Source organism: Python bivittatus, unplaced genomic scaffold (assembly GCF_059951505.1).
Source record: "Python bivittatus isolate LINGU-HERP-01145 unplaced genomic scaffold, Pbiv_v1 ctg000040_np1212, whole genome shotgun sequence".
Classification (NCBI taxonomy): domain Eukaryota; kingdom Metazoa; phylum Chordata; class Lepidosauria; order Squamata; family Pythonidae; genus Python; species Python bivittatus.
In genome coordinates this window covers 3,529,229-3,547,311 of record NW_028277032.1, presented here as the reverse complement: position 1 = coordinate 3,547,311, position 18,083 = coordinate 3,529,229, and the positions used below count along the sequence as shown (strand labels likewise).

The window sequence follows — 18,083 nt, the reverse complement described above, 5'->3', positions numbered from 1 at the left end:
TCTACCCATCCCTACTCTGAGCTTGATTCTACCCATCCCTGCTCTGAGGATGACTCTCACCACCAGCTAGGAAAGAGAACTTTGCTCTAATGCTGTGAGGTTGTTCCTCATACCCAACTTCAAAGCAGTAAAAGCATCCAAAAAATTAAAACAAAACAAAACAGAAAAGAGTTGAGCAAAATATTGCCAAACCTAAGCCTAAAAACAAACAAAGAGAAAAGTTCAGACCTAACGTTTTGGAAGCTAATCCTATTTGGCAAAAGAATAATTACAAATTCTTAATTACTTGTGCCAAGTGCTGCGCCCAAAGAGTCTCTTTGAAGCATTTCTTGCCTACAACAGGCTGTGGAGAACTTTGCAAAGCTGCTGCAGGGATCTCGCTTCTGGCCCTGCCCAAACACTGACCTCGGTCACTTTACCTGCTGGCCATATCGATGGCCTCTCTGTTGGGAGGGGGAACCAAGAAGCAGACGGAGGGCACCATGGCCTCATTCCCAGCAGGACTGATCACCTTCCATTTGGTTCGCTGGGCATTATCTTTCAGCACACACTCGTCATTACGGCTGATCGTGATCTGTGTAGGCAACCAAAGTGTTTCTGTAGCCCAGCAGACATTTCTTCTTTCCCTCTGATCATGTGGCCAAACTGACCTCCCCCCATCTAAAACAGGCCACCTGAAACTTTCTCCAGCAATTCTCTGCAGTCTCTAGGAAAAGCAATTGCAACGTTTCCTAGACAGCTTATCTCAAAGATGAAATGCAACACTGAATATAAAGCTTTGCACACGTGAAGTTATTTTTCTATCTCTCAGCCATCCCTAACAATGCATACCTCAAATTTACCACATCTTTGGCTCCCAGGCACCAAATACTGATTCGCCCAATTGTCCATGGCAGAACAAACCCCCGGACTTAAGCAGGCATATTAGAAGGCTGCATGAAAGCCCAAGTGCATATTAATGGAGGAAACCCAAAACAACTACTCATGGTTTATGAGCAAGCTATAATTCTGGGAAACTCTAGGCTGATACTAGTTCTTTAACTTGCAACATTTTGCTTTGTAAAGTCACAGCTTAGCACATTTGGTGAAACAGGCTCATCAAAAACTGCACCTGAAGCCTTTTCTTCCCTCAAGAGCAACAGAGGAAATATACAGAGCTTTATCACTACTTTAAGCAATGATTTCAAGAACATAGCAAAACGGTCTGGCTAATTTCAGTGATACACCCTTGGATTCAGGTCATTCTTGATATGGAGAAACAGTGGCTGGCCATCAGCAGACCCCGACCTAGAAATTTGAGATTTTGGAATGTAGAAGACACAGATTCTGAATCCAAACACACACATTTCTGACTCAGGAAATTCACAAGTGCTCAGAGTTTTACTTCAGCTGCTCACCTCAATCTGACGGTAATCACAAACCGCCTTGACGGAGATGGTGTTCTTCAAAGGGTGCTCTGGGTTTCGGGGCTTCAGCTGGATGATGGTTTTGGATCTACCCACTAAGCTGGCAACAGAACTTTTGGACTGGATTAGCTGCTCCTTTTCGTCCTGCTCAAAATAAAAGGGAAAGAATGGTTAAGAGAAGGGTGGGAGGGAGAGGCAGCCACAGCAAGGGGACCCCAGGAATAGTCACCAAGCTCCTACGCAGGCCCCCCGTCTGGGGTGAGCATTTTGCCAAGGGAAGGAGTGGGAGGGCGCATGTCCTCATGTGGAGGGAGGCGGGCAGGAAGCTCATAGTCACTCCCTCTTTAATTCTGTTCTGGCAAGAGGATCCGTGGACTGCCCATCCTCCAAGGACCCACCCCTCCACCCACCAATCTGTGCACAGGTGGCAGGTACTCCCAGGCCCCAAAGACAGGATTACCTGAGGAACAGTGAACAGTGCAACAACACCCAGCCCCACTGCTCTTTAGTGAAAAGAAAAATGCTTGATTTTTGCAAAACAAGGATATGGAAGCGGTGGCAGAATTGTGCAAAAAGGTTGTTCAGGAAGGTTGATGCATTGACTGAAAGCAGTTTAAAACCTGGCTGAGATAGTGCTGGGAAAATGCTGGTAGGTAGGAAGATAGATAGATAGATAGATAGATAGATAGATAGATAGATAGATAGATAGATAGATAGATAGATAGATAGATAGATAGAGCTTAAAAATAAGCTACCTGTGCCTGTCCCAGGGGAGCATGGTTGGAAGAAATACAACTTTAACTCATTCATTATGATCATTAAGCATCTACTTTGGCCCCAGGCAGATGCCTTCCTCGTAGTTGTCCAACTGCAACAAGCTTTGCTGGAGTATTTTGCAGCAACCCCTCCACTTTGCGTGCACAGTCTATCTTCTCAGATCCTTCCACTTTTCCTTTCAAACAGCTTGATGCTGCCTAGCCCCTGACTGCCACAAAGCACACACCCCTTCCTGTCTCTGCCAGAAGGCTGGAAAGGCAAAGAGCATCCAGGGGAAGGGAGTAAAGCCAACACGGACGGAGCCTGGCTGGCCGAAAGCAGAGACCCCAGCTCAGGAGGATGCTTCCGGCGACTCTCCTTCTCAGGCTATGCTTAGAGATGCTTCCCTCTTCTCCCTCCCTTCTTTCACACTGACCTCAGTTTTTGTCTGCACTGCTTTCCAAGCAGCCTCCCTTGACCACCTTTCAAGCCTCCTTTTCTTAGCCGAAGACCTAAATTTTAATACAAACCTCACCGGCACTCTCCTGCCAAGCATTTCACATTGTCAGTCCAAGAAGCTCACTGTTGTCAGGGCCTTACTCTTCTGCCCCTCTGCTAATTTCTAAGGACCATAGGTGGGAATCATTGGTATTGTAGTCCAAGCAATCTGGACGATACCAGCTAGAAGACTCCACTGTACCGCTTCCGATTCAGGGCTAGCAGGCCCAGAGTTGCTCAGAGATCAGGCCTAAGTGGACAATGTGCTTCTGCCAGCCAGACCTAGCTGGCAGTCTTCTAGCTCTGGGGGCTGATGCTTAGAGTAAGGTGGGAGAAGCCACAGTTTAGTGACAAGAGCACTTGCTGTGCAGCTTCGGTCATCAGCAGCATGACAGGGAAACTCTTCTTCTTCCTCAAGAACCTAGAGAACTCTCTCCAGCAGGGGAGACAAGGTTTGGCTAGACAGATCAATGACCTGACTCAGAATTTCACATCATCCTGTGATCACCGAAACAACAGCCATCCACTTCAGCAAGCTGAAAATAAATAGCATGCTGGAGACCACAGACAGGTAGCACTTCACAAATATATAGGAGGTGGGTGCCATTCAAACACAAGGATAGTTCAAACATAAGGATAGGTCTGGGAATGACCAAGGAGAAAACAGGGAGGGGTTTAACATGCACACACATTCCTTATTTGCTTTTAAAGCACAGAGCTGTTAGCAGTGCTAGGATCCACTATACTCAAATTCATCCATTTCCAGAGCATTGAAGAAGGTAACTGTTAGGGAACACCACCATCACAATTCACACAAGGAGCACAGTTAGCAAAGGTTGGGGAACGTGTAGAGATTGGGAAGGTTTCTGGGTGTACAGCGTACCATGTGACTTGCCCAAAAAGCACCCACCATGGAATCCTGGAGCAGGTCCTCCAGGCGGGTCAGGCTGGTATTGCGGTCACAAGAATACTTCCTTTTGATGTTGTCCTGGAGATTCCTCAAGAATGTCTCAGAATCCCGGGCGTCACTGAAGAACTGGAAAAGCATAAAGAAGTCTTTCATTTGCCCACCACTCCAGAACACGTGTGCATCCATGGAAAAGGTGGGCCAGGCTGCAAGGAGGAATCACTTCTTCTGTCCCTTCCTCTCAGCAGTGAAAAAGAAAAGTCCTCTAGAGCAGGATTTCTCAACCGTGGCAACTTTAAGATGCATGGCTGGCCGGGGAATTCTGGGAGTTGAAGTCCAGACACCCAAAAGTCACCAAGGTTGAGAAACGCTGCTTTTAGCCACTTTCTCAAAGAGGGTCAGAAGCAGTTGCTCAAGCCGTTTCTGGTATGACTGGAAACGGCCACCGCCAGCCCCTTTATCTTATGAGCACTTGGCTTGTTTAGCCAAAGAAGAGGAGGAAAGAAATGGGGGCAGCAGATGGAGAAGGGAGAGAAAGATGGCCAACATTTCAACTATGAGGAGAGGGGAGTTCCTGTGCATTTCCACCCCACCACTGTTTCCATTCCCCAGACTCTTCAAAAGGTTGAAGATGATTTGTAATCATCTCCACCTCTTTGAGAACCTACACCCACCACAAGGAAGAGCAACAAAGAACAAAAAATCCCTCCCCCCAGGAAAAAGCAGTAGTAGCCCACCAGCCTTTTGCAGCTGAAGAGAAAGAAGAGACTATTCGAGGGAGGGAGGGGCAATCTAATGCCACCTTCACAGCAGTTTCAGCTACACAATAGCAGAGCCAGAAATAAATCAGCCCAGCTCTCTAACACCACTGATGTCACGCTGTGGAAGTGCCTCTGGCTGCTCTGATGTCATTTGTGAATTGACCGGCTCTCCCTGGGCTGCCCTACCTGGAAGTAGGCGGTGTTCTCCCTCAAGTGCTGATCCACACACAAGCACAGCTGCTTGATCCAGTGCCACTGCGTCTGAACTGCGGCACTGTAGGCCTGGAAGAGATAACCAAAGCTGTGCTGAAGACAGGACTGCCCAGCCCAGCAAGAAGCTGGGAAGACCGAAGAAGAAGACTTTCCACAACTATATGCCCAGTTCCAGCAGGGAACCAGTTGCAGAATGGAAGGCAATTGCTTTATACTTCTGTTTAAATTGTTAATATGCTACATGGTGCACAGGACCTCCAATGCTGGATATGCCTTGCTTTATTGCATGGGCATCAGAACCCCCCCTCCCAATATTAAAACACATCCATGGATCAAACATGCATTCCACAGGCACAAGGCTCCCCAAAGGACACACATGCACACACATTCACCCGCCAACCCAAGGCCTTGGGGCTTTGCCTAACCCCCTCCCAAAAGGAGCCCCTCCCAGCCATGCTCTACCTCCACCGTTTGCTTGGCTGGGTGATTCTCCAGCGAGAGCAGCTCAGCTGAATCTTGCAGGGCGCGGAAGACATCCTGCTTCTCCTCCAGCTCCGCCGTGAGCTCCTGGGTGGGGGGACACACAAAGGGCTTAGGTGTTCTATTGCAAAAGCAGATGGATGGTTCCTCTTGGCCAGAGAAAAGTCAGGCACATGAAGAAATTTGGGAATACCGCAACCCACTGTTGGGAATTGAGCAGGAGTGCCCAGTTTTTAATGCTGAGGATCACACTTGTCTTTTCGGGGGTGCTAAGGCTACAATGATGGGGCAGGGGCAAGGACCATTTTCAACATCTAAATTACATTTTATTCAATAATGAGATAATTTCTCATGTCCTTCACAATTTTTTGAACAAGATTTGAACATTTTGAATCCTCTTGTTTTCCTCATTAAAAAAAAAAGAGAGAAATATTATACATGCTGAAAATCACTAGGATCTTTCATAAATATGATGGCAACAATACTTAAGAGAAAACAAAAATTAGTACTGGAAATTAGTGATTTCTGGTGATATCATCTACTGATTATCATCAGTGAAGGATTAATTTAGTTGATCATGAAAATGTTGAGGACATAGTATCCCTTCAATTCAGCAAAGTCTCCCATGAGATTCGAGCAAAGGATGTGGCATAAGGTGGTCTGGACTATGCTACAAGATGGCAGCAGAGCCGGTTCAACAATCACACCCAATACGCCAAATGTATGCCAATAGCCCTGACTCAAGCTGGAAGAAAGGGATGAGTGGAGTTCCCTTCTAGGCCTTGCGCTGTTCAATGTATCTCTAAGTGACTTGGAGGTTAGAAGATAGGATTATTGGCGATCAGGAAGAATGTCCTAATGGTAAGAGCTATTCAACAATGGAGTAGCTGTCTCAAGAGGCAATAGACTCTCTGAAGGCTTATAAGCAGAGGTGGGATGGCTCTCTCTCGGAAATGCTGCAGCAATGGGTTCCTGCACTGGGTGGGGTCTTCAGGTTTAGGATCAACTCATGTGGTGAAAACAACAGGTCTAGACAAATAATTTAGTATTGATCTGACCACACAGATTTCAACCTCTACAAAATCTGAAACAGCAAGTTAGGAAGCATCATCAGAAGATCAAAACAAACAAGGAATTTTCTTAAGACCACACTGAAATCTAACTTTTTCTAAGTACTGAACTTCACTGAGAAATATCAGAAAGAGTTTGGTAGCATGTTTTAAGACTAAGAAATTTTATTGTCAGCCATAAGCTTTCGTGCAACTCACCGAAACTTTTATCTGATAATAAAACTTCTTAGTCTTAAAAGGTGCTACTAGACTCTTTCTGGGTTTTGGCTACCATAGACCACCTACACGGTTCTCTTCTTCCAACATCTATGCTGAGAAATATGAAATTGGGATTACAGAGCCTCCATCACTTGTCTCCTAGCTTGACTTCCAGAAGACCTAAGGGAGGTCTTCTGGAATCTCCCTTGGCCACTACAAGGTCTTTTTACTCACTGAGAAGTAGTTCCTCTTCACTGTCAGGTTGGGGTTACTGTCACTCCAGTCATAGGCGAGCTCTTCCTCCTCCTTTTCATTTAGCCAGATTAACTCAGTAGTCGCTTGGGATACAAACTCGTACAAACTTTGGAGGTGACGTAGTCGGAAACTGGATGTTTCCTGCAGAAAGATGATACGTTTTGCCACATTTCCTGATATTCAAGCATTTTCTGATTTCAGAGGTCTTATTTGGGAACACAGAAAATAATTCCTAAAGAATTGGTTTGTATACCCTGCAGATGACCACTGCCAAGCAGTACTTTAGCACAGAAAATACATAAGATCCAACAGTCCCTACAGACGTAAGGTGTCCAAGTTGCTCACCATCCTCCTTAAACCAAAAAAACAAAAGGATAGTGACTTGTTCAACTTCACCACACTATCAGAGAGTTGCACCATTACTTAGGCAATTTTCAAAAATTTTCAAATAAATTTTCAAAAATCTTCAAATAAAAAATCAGACTGCAGTACAGGTTTATGGGGAGGGATAGCTGAAAGACTTACAATGTTCATCATTCATTATATTGAGAAATAGGTCCGAGAGGTAACTGTGACAGAGGTGCAAGCAATTTCCTCCATATCATGATTAATTGCTATCAGTGTTACTCTTTTTGGCAATGGAGGTGGAGATATCCTACTTTCCCAAGAAAGATCGTGTTTTAGGTCCTTCTTAACTTCCCTTCCCTTGCACAAAATTGTGCAATGTAGTTTGCCACACTGATGTGAAATATATGGACACACAATCATGTATTAGTGAAAGCTGTTCGGAAATGTCATATTCTGGGAAAAGTAAATGCAAATGCACACAAAAGGTCATATGATTCATATGAGTTTTTGTGCGGAAATTCATATGATTTTTGTGTTGAATTTCTTTGCCCAACTTGATGGTGAAATGGGTCAAAATGAGAACCTGAGCAAACCTGCAGGTGAGCTCCTGGTCCATCATCCCTATAGATGATGAGAGGAGGTCAGTTTAAGAAGCCACAACAAGGAATCTGTTCTGTGGCAAAGCAAATGGCACACACAGAAATGCCCTTTGGAGGAAGATAGAACCGGTGCTTCTGTTAGACCTTCAAAGAGTCTGGGAGCTTACAAAACATTTTCAGGCACCCTTTTGGCCCTGGAAAGAAATCTAGCAAAGACGCTCACCATCAGTTTGCAGTACTGCGTCTCCAGCTTCCCCAGGGTCTCTGTGTAACTAGCACGGAAATTCTGAGACATTTTACCCTAAAAGGAGGAGAAGAGAAAAAAGACTGATTAAAAGTAACACAGGCTATGCTACGATAGCAGGAGATGCACATGCTCAAGGTGATGGCTCCTCTGAACGTCTTCGCACAACAGGCTCAGCCCAATCTAATAGGCAGCACAGCTCAAGTCCAGCGAGAGCAGAAGTGCGCAACCTACAGCCCACGTGCAGACCCTTGACCAATTTTTGCAGACCCCAGAATGTCCTTCGGGATCAGCCATCAAAACCAGCCATTTTCAGCAGTGTGGGGGTTTTGCCTTCTTAAAGATTTAAGCTGTATAAATAGGTGTAGTAGGCATTAAAACACCCACCTTTTAGAGTCTGTAAAGAAACAAGCAAACTCCTAAACCAGTTTTTTCAATCAGCCTAAATACTGTGGCTCTACCCACTCTGGCAGTTCTTCTGTCTAAGGCCACCCCTACCCCCTTGAGGTTCGGAAAAATGTTAAGAAAAAGAAAAGCAGAGGAAAAAAATTGATCCATCCCTGCTCTAAAGACCCATTCCGCACTGTGAAAAACTAAACCATTTCTTTTTCTCGATCCACCCTTTGAGGAAAAGTCCCAACTGCTTCGTGTCTTCTCTCCCTGAGATAAGAACCTGGAGTGAAGGCAGACCAGGACAGGAAGATAACCTTAGCCTGGCCCTCTGATGCACGATCTCTTTCTCCAGCTCAAAGGCAGCAGAATCAACTAGAAAGCCAACCTACTCACTCTCAATTTTTCCTTCAACGTGCAAAGAGAAGGGCTGAGTTTCCGCCACAGGTGGAACCAGGAATCGTCACACCTCATTTTAGCCTAGATTACTGGACAAACCCAGTCAGTAGTTCAACCGATCACTTTGGAGGGAAAAGGGTCCAGCCAGATCTGGAAGAGGGCCATTCCCCCTTCCCAGGCATAGAAAATGACTCTTGTTGAAAGACAAAATCTCAGACATGTCCTTTGGGGGATACTGGCAGAACGCACCCCACTTCCCCAGCTCAGAAAGCTGAGTACAGGCCATGTTTCTGGGCTGCACTCAAGACAGCTGCAGCTGGAACTTCATAAGTGCCAAAGGGGCACAGCTCGTTTCCCGAGGGCACGGCCCTCGGGGACCTCTAAAAGTTTCCACCACCCAGAAATGTTTAACATGACAGAAGGGAAAAATCATTAAACTTATGACTGGACAGTAATCATATTTGCTAGATTGTGTTTTAAGTACATTTAAACACAAATTAATGACTTTAGCCCCCCCCCTGCCCCCAATCTTTGGGGAGAGTAGCTTTTGGCCACTCAGAGATCAAAGGCAGAGCAAGACCCAGAAAAAGCCATGTGCTCCTGTAAACAGGCCTGTATTTTTTATATAACTAAATACAGAGTGAAGTGTAGAACTAGAACTCAGATGCAGAAAAGCTTTGAGTCACCCAGCAGGCAATAGACAGGCAAATGCTTAAGAGTGAGAACTCAGAGATCAGATCAGAAATGAGGAAAGTCACTGATGGACTAACTTCAAAGATGTCATCAAAAGAACATTAAAACAGAAATAGAAATGGGCAGGACACATTGGACGTTTACCTGATAACAGGTGGACCCAATAGTGACATGGTGGTGGCCTTACCATTAGACTTGCCTACTCAGATGACCTGCTACAAGATCGAGAGATGGACTACGAAAAAAACTTGGTTCCAACTGGAACCCCACAGCAAAAGGCCAATCATAATATGTATAAATATCTGTTGAAGTTGTTGCTTTGCATATCAACGCTATCCAGATGAATAAGATGATGAAGTGAAGTGAATACAAATATTACAGAACAAGAAATAAGTTACCATGTTCTAGATAAAATCAACCCAGTGAGAAATGTTCTCAGCTCTGAAACTTGGGGCAAACATAATCCCACTTTGTCAAATCTGGGTGCCTCCAATAAGTCTTGAAGTGGGTTAAATAAGCCAGTTTGGTCTGCTCACCTCATAGATCCTGGCCTCCTTCACGCTAGAGCCCATGCCTTCGACGCTACTGTGAATGTGGCGCTGAAGCTCCAGCTGGGATTCGACGCTGGGCAAGTCATTCCCCCATTCAGATCGTTCCAGTTTCATCTGAAAGGCCATAAAAAGGAACCACCTCTTAATTCGGGGAAAAAGTACCTGCAATTCTTACAAACGGGGTTCTGCAAATCAATAACATTCTTTACGGTCTTTTCCAATGGATTTTGTAAAACTCAAAAAAAAGTTTCATAACTATTTACATTTACAACGTTCGGCAACAGAAAGTCTTTGGGAATCTTTCCCCAAATCTGCCCAACTTTTAACATAAATTGACCAAACAGTGTTTTTAATGCAAACTGGCCTATTTGTGTTCATTTCAGTGGGGCAAACCATTCAGTCACAAATGCCCTCAGGGTGCATTCTTTCTGTTGTCGCCCTGACCTCTCTGGGGCTTATAAAAAGAGCAGCTCCAAAAGTCAGAATATGTTTAAGAGCAATTCTAATTTTTTGTTGTCCAGAAAATGTCCTCTTTTCAGATCTCTTCCTGTGAGTTTTTTTTACTTTTATTATACCTCCATGATTTGGAGTATATAAACAAAATAAATAAACCATTTAAAAAACTAATCACGCAATTTTAAAATGTTACACCTACAGTTTGGGTTCATATAACGTACCTAATCTGGTTACTGAAGGAACCCATTTTCTGAGTTTGTAATAACACCAAACTAGCCATGAATTGGGTTCATACAATAAACTAAGCCATAAAAAATCTAACCAAGTTCAACACTACCCAACTTAGCATGTTGCACAAGTGCAGTTTAGCACTTGTTCAGCACTTTGTCTGAACACCACCAGACCCATCACCTGATTTCCTTCTTTCCTTCCCATCATGCAACACACCTGTATCTCTTCTACCCAAGAGAGCAGCTCATATACAAAGCGGAGGTTGCCCTCATCTTCAGAGGATGAAATGGCCACCAACTCCACACGAGTCATTGGCTTCCGAATCCAGGAGGTAGAGGCAGGAGGGGCAATAGTTCCTTTTAGCAAAGGTTCAGCCTTTAAGTGTCTAGTGCTCAAGGAGGAAGGCTGAACCAAGTCCAAGGAGGATGGGGAGGAGAAGTGACCTTTCCGGTAAAGGTTGGTACATTCCAGCCTCAGTGTTACCAATTCATCTTGAAGCCGCACAATCCTGGAAGAGAATCAAGCAAGAGGCAAGGTTGGGAGAGGATCACATGCACACACAGCTGCAAACACAATGTTGAATACTTCCTGACCCCCTGTAAGAATCCAGACCCCTCAGAGGTTCTTACTTTTCTCAGGGCCACAGGGAGAGCTACCCACGAGCGCGCTTGAGAGCAGAACTGGGTCTACGACTACTTCAGCACAAGAGTGTTAGCCACCTTTAAAGGCAGCATGGGGAAAACACAAAGAGATCTGACCCAAAGTATTTCCACACTGAAGACATTGTAGGAAAAGAGACAGGTTAGTCTATCTGATTTCCTAAGGACATACAGGACCGGATCGACATGGAAGCACCTCAGGAACCCCAACCAGGCACCTTCTACCCACTTCCCAAAATACACAAAGCAGGTAACCTGGGGCGTTCCATTGCCTCAAGCATCTAAAATGATCACAAGTGGAATACCAGGTTTCATGGACTCGGTGCTCAAACCTTATGCTACCAGTACTCCCAGCTGTACAAGAGACACCACAGCCTTCCTAAAAAAACAACTCCATAGGCAATCTCTAACACCATTTTAGCCACTGGATGTTGAAGCACTATACACCAACCTTCCCCACAAACATGGACTTCAAGCCAAAGAACATCATCACCAATGCCACAGTGGCATGCTTTGCCACCAGACTCTATGACTTTGTACTCACCCATAACAACTTCACCTTTGGCAAGTACTTGTGCCTACAAATTAGTGGCACAGCCACAGACACATGCATGGGCTCCTCAATATGCCAATATCTTCGTGGCTGACCTAGAACAATGCTTCCTTAACTTTCACTCCCTGAAACCGCTCATTTACTTGAGATCCATTAATGACATTTTCATCATCTGGGCCATGAAAATGAATCTCTCATCAAATTCCATCATGACTTCTACAACTTCCACTCCACCATCAACCTCAGCCTAGACCTATCTACGGAACCAGATTCTGCTGGATTCTGCTGCTTGGATGGTTTTTCAGATGTCTTGGTTTGTGTGCTTTATGTTTTTGGATTTTTTTTGGATTGTGGATATTATAACATTTGTTACTTATGTGAAATGGTTCCTATGGGAGTGCAGCACAGTATAAATTCAATCAATGAATCAGTCAAGCTGTTACTTAGAATGTTCAAACATTACAAGGTCCTCCACTGGCCCAAGACCAACTGCCCTTTGGAATATGGAGGAGCCCACCCTTTCCCCAGCTTTATTGAAATGCAGATTTATTTCCATCCTGCTTTACATGTTCTTAAATGTTCCTTTCCAAGCTCAGCTGCCCACAAACATCACTCACTTGAAGACCAGCTCCTCCAACTGGTAGTAGTTCTCATCCCGGAGTATCTGAACATCTGTCTGTAGTTGTCGGAGGAGTCCCTCGCACTCTTGGAGGTACATGATGACATCAGATTCATACTGTACCGGCTGGCCTGACTCCAAGTGTGCTTCATCCTGGCAAGAGATCATTTAAGGTTATTAAGGAGACTCTCTTTCTGTGATGCACTTCTAGGAAGATACCCAAAGCCACTGGCAGAGGAACTGTGAAGTCACAAAAGGAGAACTGATCTTGAAAAAGTGTCAGCCAGGAGCACAGTGTGCTCCAGGACTGCTTCTGTGAAGACTGTCAAAGACCAGACCATTTCTGCAGGCACAGCAAGGAAGGCTGCAATGCTTGGAAAAGTCATGAGGGTAAAGTGCGAGTGGAACAGGGGAGACAGTGAAACAGAGTGGAAGATGACCAGAAGGTGGAAGGAAAAAGAGCAAGAAGCAACATACGAATGATGGAAGCCTAAGGAAAGCACAGGGGCCAACAACGGACCAAGAGAAACTTCACCATGGTCCTACAAGCAGGAAGCGACTGCAGGCGGACAAAGCAGCTTTGGGAGCTACAAACGGTGAAACGTCTAGCACCCTGAGTTAGCAACCCAAACCACCCAGCTCCTTATGTGTATTTTTCTAATGACAGAATCTAAGAGCTTGGGGGATTGTTTCAAAGCTGAGAAGCCGAGGCTGCCTGCTTATGGCCCCAAAAGACCAAAGGCTGAGCGCTCAACAACTGCAACTGTGGGAGCGAAGAGGGAAGACTTACGGCCTGCAGCGTGTTCCTTGCCAAGGTGAGTTTTTCCTCACAGCTGAGGGTCCCGTTTTGAATTTTGTTTGCTCTCTGCAGCAGCAGCTCCAACCTGCAAAATAAGCATCAGCCACTATTTCAAGCAGAACAGATGAGTCACTTCTTTTTGTAGGTAAGGAGGGATATTTATTTTTATTTCTGTTTCCTTGCAAGACAAGAGTTGAGCTTACAACAGGTTTCACGACACAGGGAAGGAACGTTCCCAACCCTCTCACTTCCCAGCACATTGATCACCTTTCCACAGCCGGCCGCAGCAGCTTCTCGCGCTCCAGCATTTCTATGATCAGCTTTCCCCACTCTTCTTCCACGTCATTGGGATGGTAACCCTGTGGCAGCTTGATGCGGCCAAATTCAATCCAGACCTGGAAAGCACAACAGAGGAGCAGCCGTTTCTCCTGAGCTTGACCACGGAATGGATCCTGGGCAAAGAGGGGGCTCTCCTGGGCCTTGAGGCCCAAACTCTGTATTTTTTTATCCAGGCTTAGGTGCTGCAGCAGCAAATGAGAATGTGTGGACTTCACACTTCTTGGACAAGGGACAGTTGCTCCAGAGGAAAATTTCCTGGAATACCTTCCAGGAAATTATCCTCTGGAGCAACTGTTTCTTGTCCAAGAAATAGTGTTTGGACAAAAGTTAGAGGTAGGGAAAGTCGTAAATAACTTAAGGCACAATAGGCATGGTGCAAAGGGGTGGATTCACCAGGCTGAGTTCTGACTAAATTTCTGTCATTTTAATGGAAAAAGGAAGCTAAGGAGCAGCAGCTGGAGGTCAGGTCTAGAGAGGGATGTATGATTGTAACCGCAGGATTCGGCAGCAGCCTACTTGGGGCAGAGGAAGGACCTGATTCACCAGTTTCCACGATCTCCCATGCCCCCAAAGTGGTCTTCCCAGGAAAATCGCTGCTGGCCCCTCACATTTAATACTACAGAGAATTAGAACAGAGACTTGGTTCATATTTGCTCCTACAAAACTTCACTGGGGGAACTTTGTGCAAAGCTGAACTCAGTGCTTACCCTGTAACTGACACTCACGTGTCAGTTTTAAAGGAAGGCAGAACTGAAATTCTGTGCTGTCCATTAAAAGCCAAACCACAGCGGTAATTTGCAGTCCTAGTTACAGATACCCCAATGCATCTATGAAATTCTCTTACCTCCAGCAATTTGTATAACTCTTCAATGCTCCTTTTTTCTAACTGTTTTGCTGGGATTTCTGTTTCTTTAAAGTGGATATACTGGTTATAAAGTGCCTGCAAAATCAGAAGGTTCGGGATTTATCCATGGATTGTCTTTCTTAAAGAAGCCAAGAAAGATCAAAGGAGGGAAAATGCATCACATTTTGATCTGCAGGATATTCTCAGAGGCAAGAAGTGAGATCATCAATGGCAACTTTCCCTATGGTGCCTTCTTCTTGCTGCCAATGGACTTGCCTGGTGCTGCCTCTTGTTCGTTTAGATCTGTGTTCTCTTCCAGTCCTTTCCCAGGCTCCCCATAATCTCTCACAGACAGCCAGACCTAGGTCTCCTTCAGCAGAAGGCAGCTTCCTAGGATCTTCGGCTCAATCCTTTCCCTACTTTTAGTTTCCTTCCTGCAATCCTGCTGCCTGTCTACTCCACTTCCTCACACTCCTCTGGACCATTCTTGTTCCCGAGTCTAAACCAACAAGAACTCACATTCTGATCATTACATGAGCAGACTACTGCAACACCCACCCACCTTGCATTTGCTGCACCAGTTACCAGTAATTTCCAGGGTTCAATCAAAGCGTTGATTACGCAGCCCTACATGGCAGGCTGCCAGGAGACATCAGGGTCTGCTTTGTAATGTATGATGCTGCCTGCCCAGTCCAGATACCTGAGATTCCCACCCCATAAGAAGGCATTTCTGCAGTGGACTAATATTCTTCCCCTACCCTTCCGACATTTCAGAGGTGCTGAAAATCTTTTTTTTTCCTTCCAAAGGGCCTTTCACTGCAATGAGGAACTGTGGCCAGCCATCTACTTTATCGATTTTCATATTTTAAGATGGGTAGAAGGTTACTTAGGGTTTTAGACTTCATTGGGCACCACCTAAAGTTTGTGGACTGCCGCAGTATATGAAACAACCAACCAAAGCGACTCTCTTTCCTAGCACTTAGCTAAAGCAGGAAGAGCAATCCAGAGTCATCTATTTCACTTCAGTTGCCAAGAGGAGCAGAAAGGAGATCCCTCCAAAAGACACATGCACAGACACACTCTCCTTCTTCCTATTCGCAACACACAGTGAATCCCTCTGCCCTTCCCACACATTCATCTCTCTGCCTCTAGTGACCCAGACAGGACATCCCAAGGAAAGAGGACATCCACAACAAAGTCCTCACACCATCATTCCCACTGGGACATCAATACCCTGCCCCCCGTCCCCAGTTCCAGTAGCAGTGAACAATCAGTAGTCTTCTCCACAGTGGCCAACTGTGTTGGTCACGCTGGTTACAGCTTTCCTCTACTCCAGAGACCATCCTGCCTGCAATTGGGGGCACTTATAGTTGTCCCCATGCCATAGAAACCATAGCCCTAACAGAGATTGCACCCCAGAAAAAATAGATAAAAAGACCTCATTTCTAACCCCCCAAAACAACAGAAAGGATGAAGTCACTTCAGAGGCTGCTGTGATTGGACTCTGGGCTGGGAAGTGACCCACCGCTAAGCCCAACCAGAGCCATAGAATCAACCAGGTTTGTATTTTGGATAGAGGGGAGCTTCCAGGAGTGACTGTGCAGCAACTGAAATTAGGAGCTCTTCCAGATCTGATAAGAGAAAAATTAGCCCAAAACTTACCTTGAGTTTTACAGGGTTTTGGGGAAAAGATTTGTCAGACATCAGTATCGTGTGCTGCTTGATCCAGCTGATGAGTGTTTCCACACACATTTGATATTCTAACCACTTCGTATCCACTTCCTAAAAAAAAAAAGGAAAAATCAAGTGGCATTGGTATGGAAGGAAACACCAGGTAAAAACATCCAGTTGAAGAAGAACCATCAAAATGGGGCAAAAGAAAGCCATTGAAATGCCCACTTTCTATTCAGCTTTGCAAAATGGCTCAGAGCCATTGCCAAAGATGGGACCTGCCAGACGTGGATTCCAGTCCAACACAGGAATGACTGCTGCAATACAGGATCTCACTGCCTGTCTATCAGTGCAGTAGAAGAAGCAGAAGAACAATCCACACTTCCTAAAAGCTGAGTTTCCACCGGCAGCAAGAAAGAGGATCACACAGAAACACAGCTGACTTTCTAACTTGACATCTGCCAGATGAGTCAGACTACAACTTCCAACATTCCCTGCTAACACATCTCACACATAATATAAAGATGAGAAAAGATGCAGCAGGATAGTAATTTTTCTGATAATCTTCAACTCAGCTCTTACAAGAATTAGAAATACAAAATATCCTTTCTCTTACTATAGAAATCCACTATTCATTTTTTGGTTGACCAAAGGTCTTGGCTATCTCAGTTCATTGCCCTTCCCTTTATAAGTTCACAGTGAATCGTTTACTTGGAAACAAAATTCCTAAGTTGTAGAAAAGCAAAATGTTGGGTGATCCATCCAGGCTGAACAAAGAGTAGCAGAACTTACAGTGGCACTAATTCCTTCTCCTCCCTCTGGGACTTTGGGAAAGGCATCATAAATTGAAGACACATAAGTGATTACGGATTTTTCATCTGGTGAAGGGACATCAACATCTGAAGAAAAGAAAAATTATTAGAGCAGCCAAATCAATGAAATGAAAAAGAAGGAACCAGGAAAGCTAGTTGGGTCTAAAGCTTTTTCATGACTGCATTACTTCACATTTCATGTAAGGGATTCAAGATTTCGGTGCTTCACCATGTGCTACATCCTCTTATGAACAAGAAAGATATTCTTTTCAACAGAGAAAGCTAGTCTTGAGTTCTGCCCTGAAGTGGTGATTTTCTACATCCAGTGAACAACATTTTCTCTCCTTCTTACAGTTCTTACCATCTTTAATCTCAAGTTGCATAGTTCACAAAAAGCTGTATGATACACTGTTCAGACTGGCACTAAATGTGAGCCTCAGATTCTACATGAATTAGCCTGGATCTATTTTAATCCAATAAGTGCCTCCAGAAGGTCTGGATGTCTACATGCATCTTGGGGCAATGTTGGTTTTTAACTGAAGCAAATCCTTAAAAGTGCCTTGGAATCGATAGTGCTAAATAATAACAATACATTACCTAGATACAATGAAGTTGCAAAGCTTTAAATCAATTTAAAGCTGTTCTGGACCTACCTTTTCCTATGAAGGAACTTATCCTCCTGTTTTGTAGCCATTATAGGAAGGCACCTTTCATACCAAGGAAGAGACTGGTTGGGGAAGGGTCAAGATGCAGGTGCCAGTCCATTTAGGGCTGGCCTTATAGACCCCTGGCCTTACCTATCATTTCTTTGTTCAGCAAAGCATCAGAGTCAGCTGGCCAAGTAAACAAGAATCAACTGAGAACAATTAAACTTCTCAAGCAATACCAAAATGCTGCGGAGTGAAGGAGGAATCTACCTGACTTGGAAATAAGCTCCCAGTGTTGTAAACTTAGTTGGTTTGGTCACTTCAACATCTAAACTCTCTTTGCTTTCCAGGGCCCAGCTTTCTCAACTTATCTCCACCAAATGCAACCTCCTGCCAATGTTCCCCCAAATCACCTTCTGCATCCAGCAACCGGGTAACCCCAAGCCGTTCAGCAATCTCAAAGGCCTGTTCCAGGTTCTCTCGGCTGCTTTGAATGTAAACTCTCTCCATGTCCACAAGATCTGGTCTGCAGGAAACAGACAAACCAAAAAAGATGACTCAGCATTTGCAAGCAGGTGTTACACATCTGCTAAAGGAGAAAAGGAGCAGCCTTGTCCCCCTCTGCAACCTGGGGATGCACATGTTGTCAGAAGGAAAAGGGTCTCTGTGAGTGTGTTCTAAGCTT

The 18,083-nt window shown here is 44.9% G+C and overlaps 1 protein-coding gene across 15 annotated transcripts in view; it reads right to left on the bottom strand.

Moving 5' to 3' along the window:
- The window catches only part of MACF1 (microtubule actin crosslinking factor 1), a 305,205-nt gene that overhangs the window by 150,941 nt on the left and 136,181 nt on the right, over positions 1 to 18,083 (bottom strand). For all 15 annotated transcript variants that reach the window (XM_088153923.1, XM_088153929.1, XM_088153958.1 and 12 more), the window contains 16 exons: positions 17,812 to 17,924; positions 16,732 to 16,838; positions 15,931 to 16,050; positions 14,269 to 14,364; positions 13,353 to 13,480; positions 13,077 to 13,170; positions 12,285 to 12,439; positions 10,672 to 10,963; positions 9,754 to 9,882; positions 7,715 to 7,792; positions 6,524 to 6,685; positions 5,004 to 5,108; positions 4,515 to 4,610; positions 3,571 to 3,696; positions 1,398 to 1,550; positions 420 to 574 (listed from right to left, as the gene is read on the bottom strand). In XM_088153923.1, the coding sequence (XP_088010049.1) occupies positions 420 to 574; positions 1,398 to 1,550; positions 3,571 to 3,696; positions 4,515 to 4,610; positions 5,004 to 5,108; positions 6,524 to 6,685; positions 7,715 to 7,792; positions 9,754 to 9,882; positions 10,672 to 10,963; positions 12,285 to 12,439; positions 13,077 to 13,170; positions 13,353 to 13,480; positions 14,269 to 14,364; positions 15,931 to 16,050; positions 16,732 to 16,838; positions 17,812 to 17,924 (2,109 nt within the window). The remainder of the gene's footprint in view (positions 1 to 419; positions 575 to 1,397; positions 1,551 to 3,570; positions 3,697 to 4,514; positions 4,611 to 5,003; positions 5,109 to 6,523; positions 6,686 to 7,714; positions 7,793 to 9,753; positions 9,883 to 10,671; positions 10,964 to 12,284; positions 12,440 to 13,076; positions 13,171 to 13,352; positions 13,481 to 14,268; positions 14,365 to 15,930; positions 16,051 to 16,731; positions 16,839 to 17,811; positions 17,925 to 18,083) is intronic.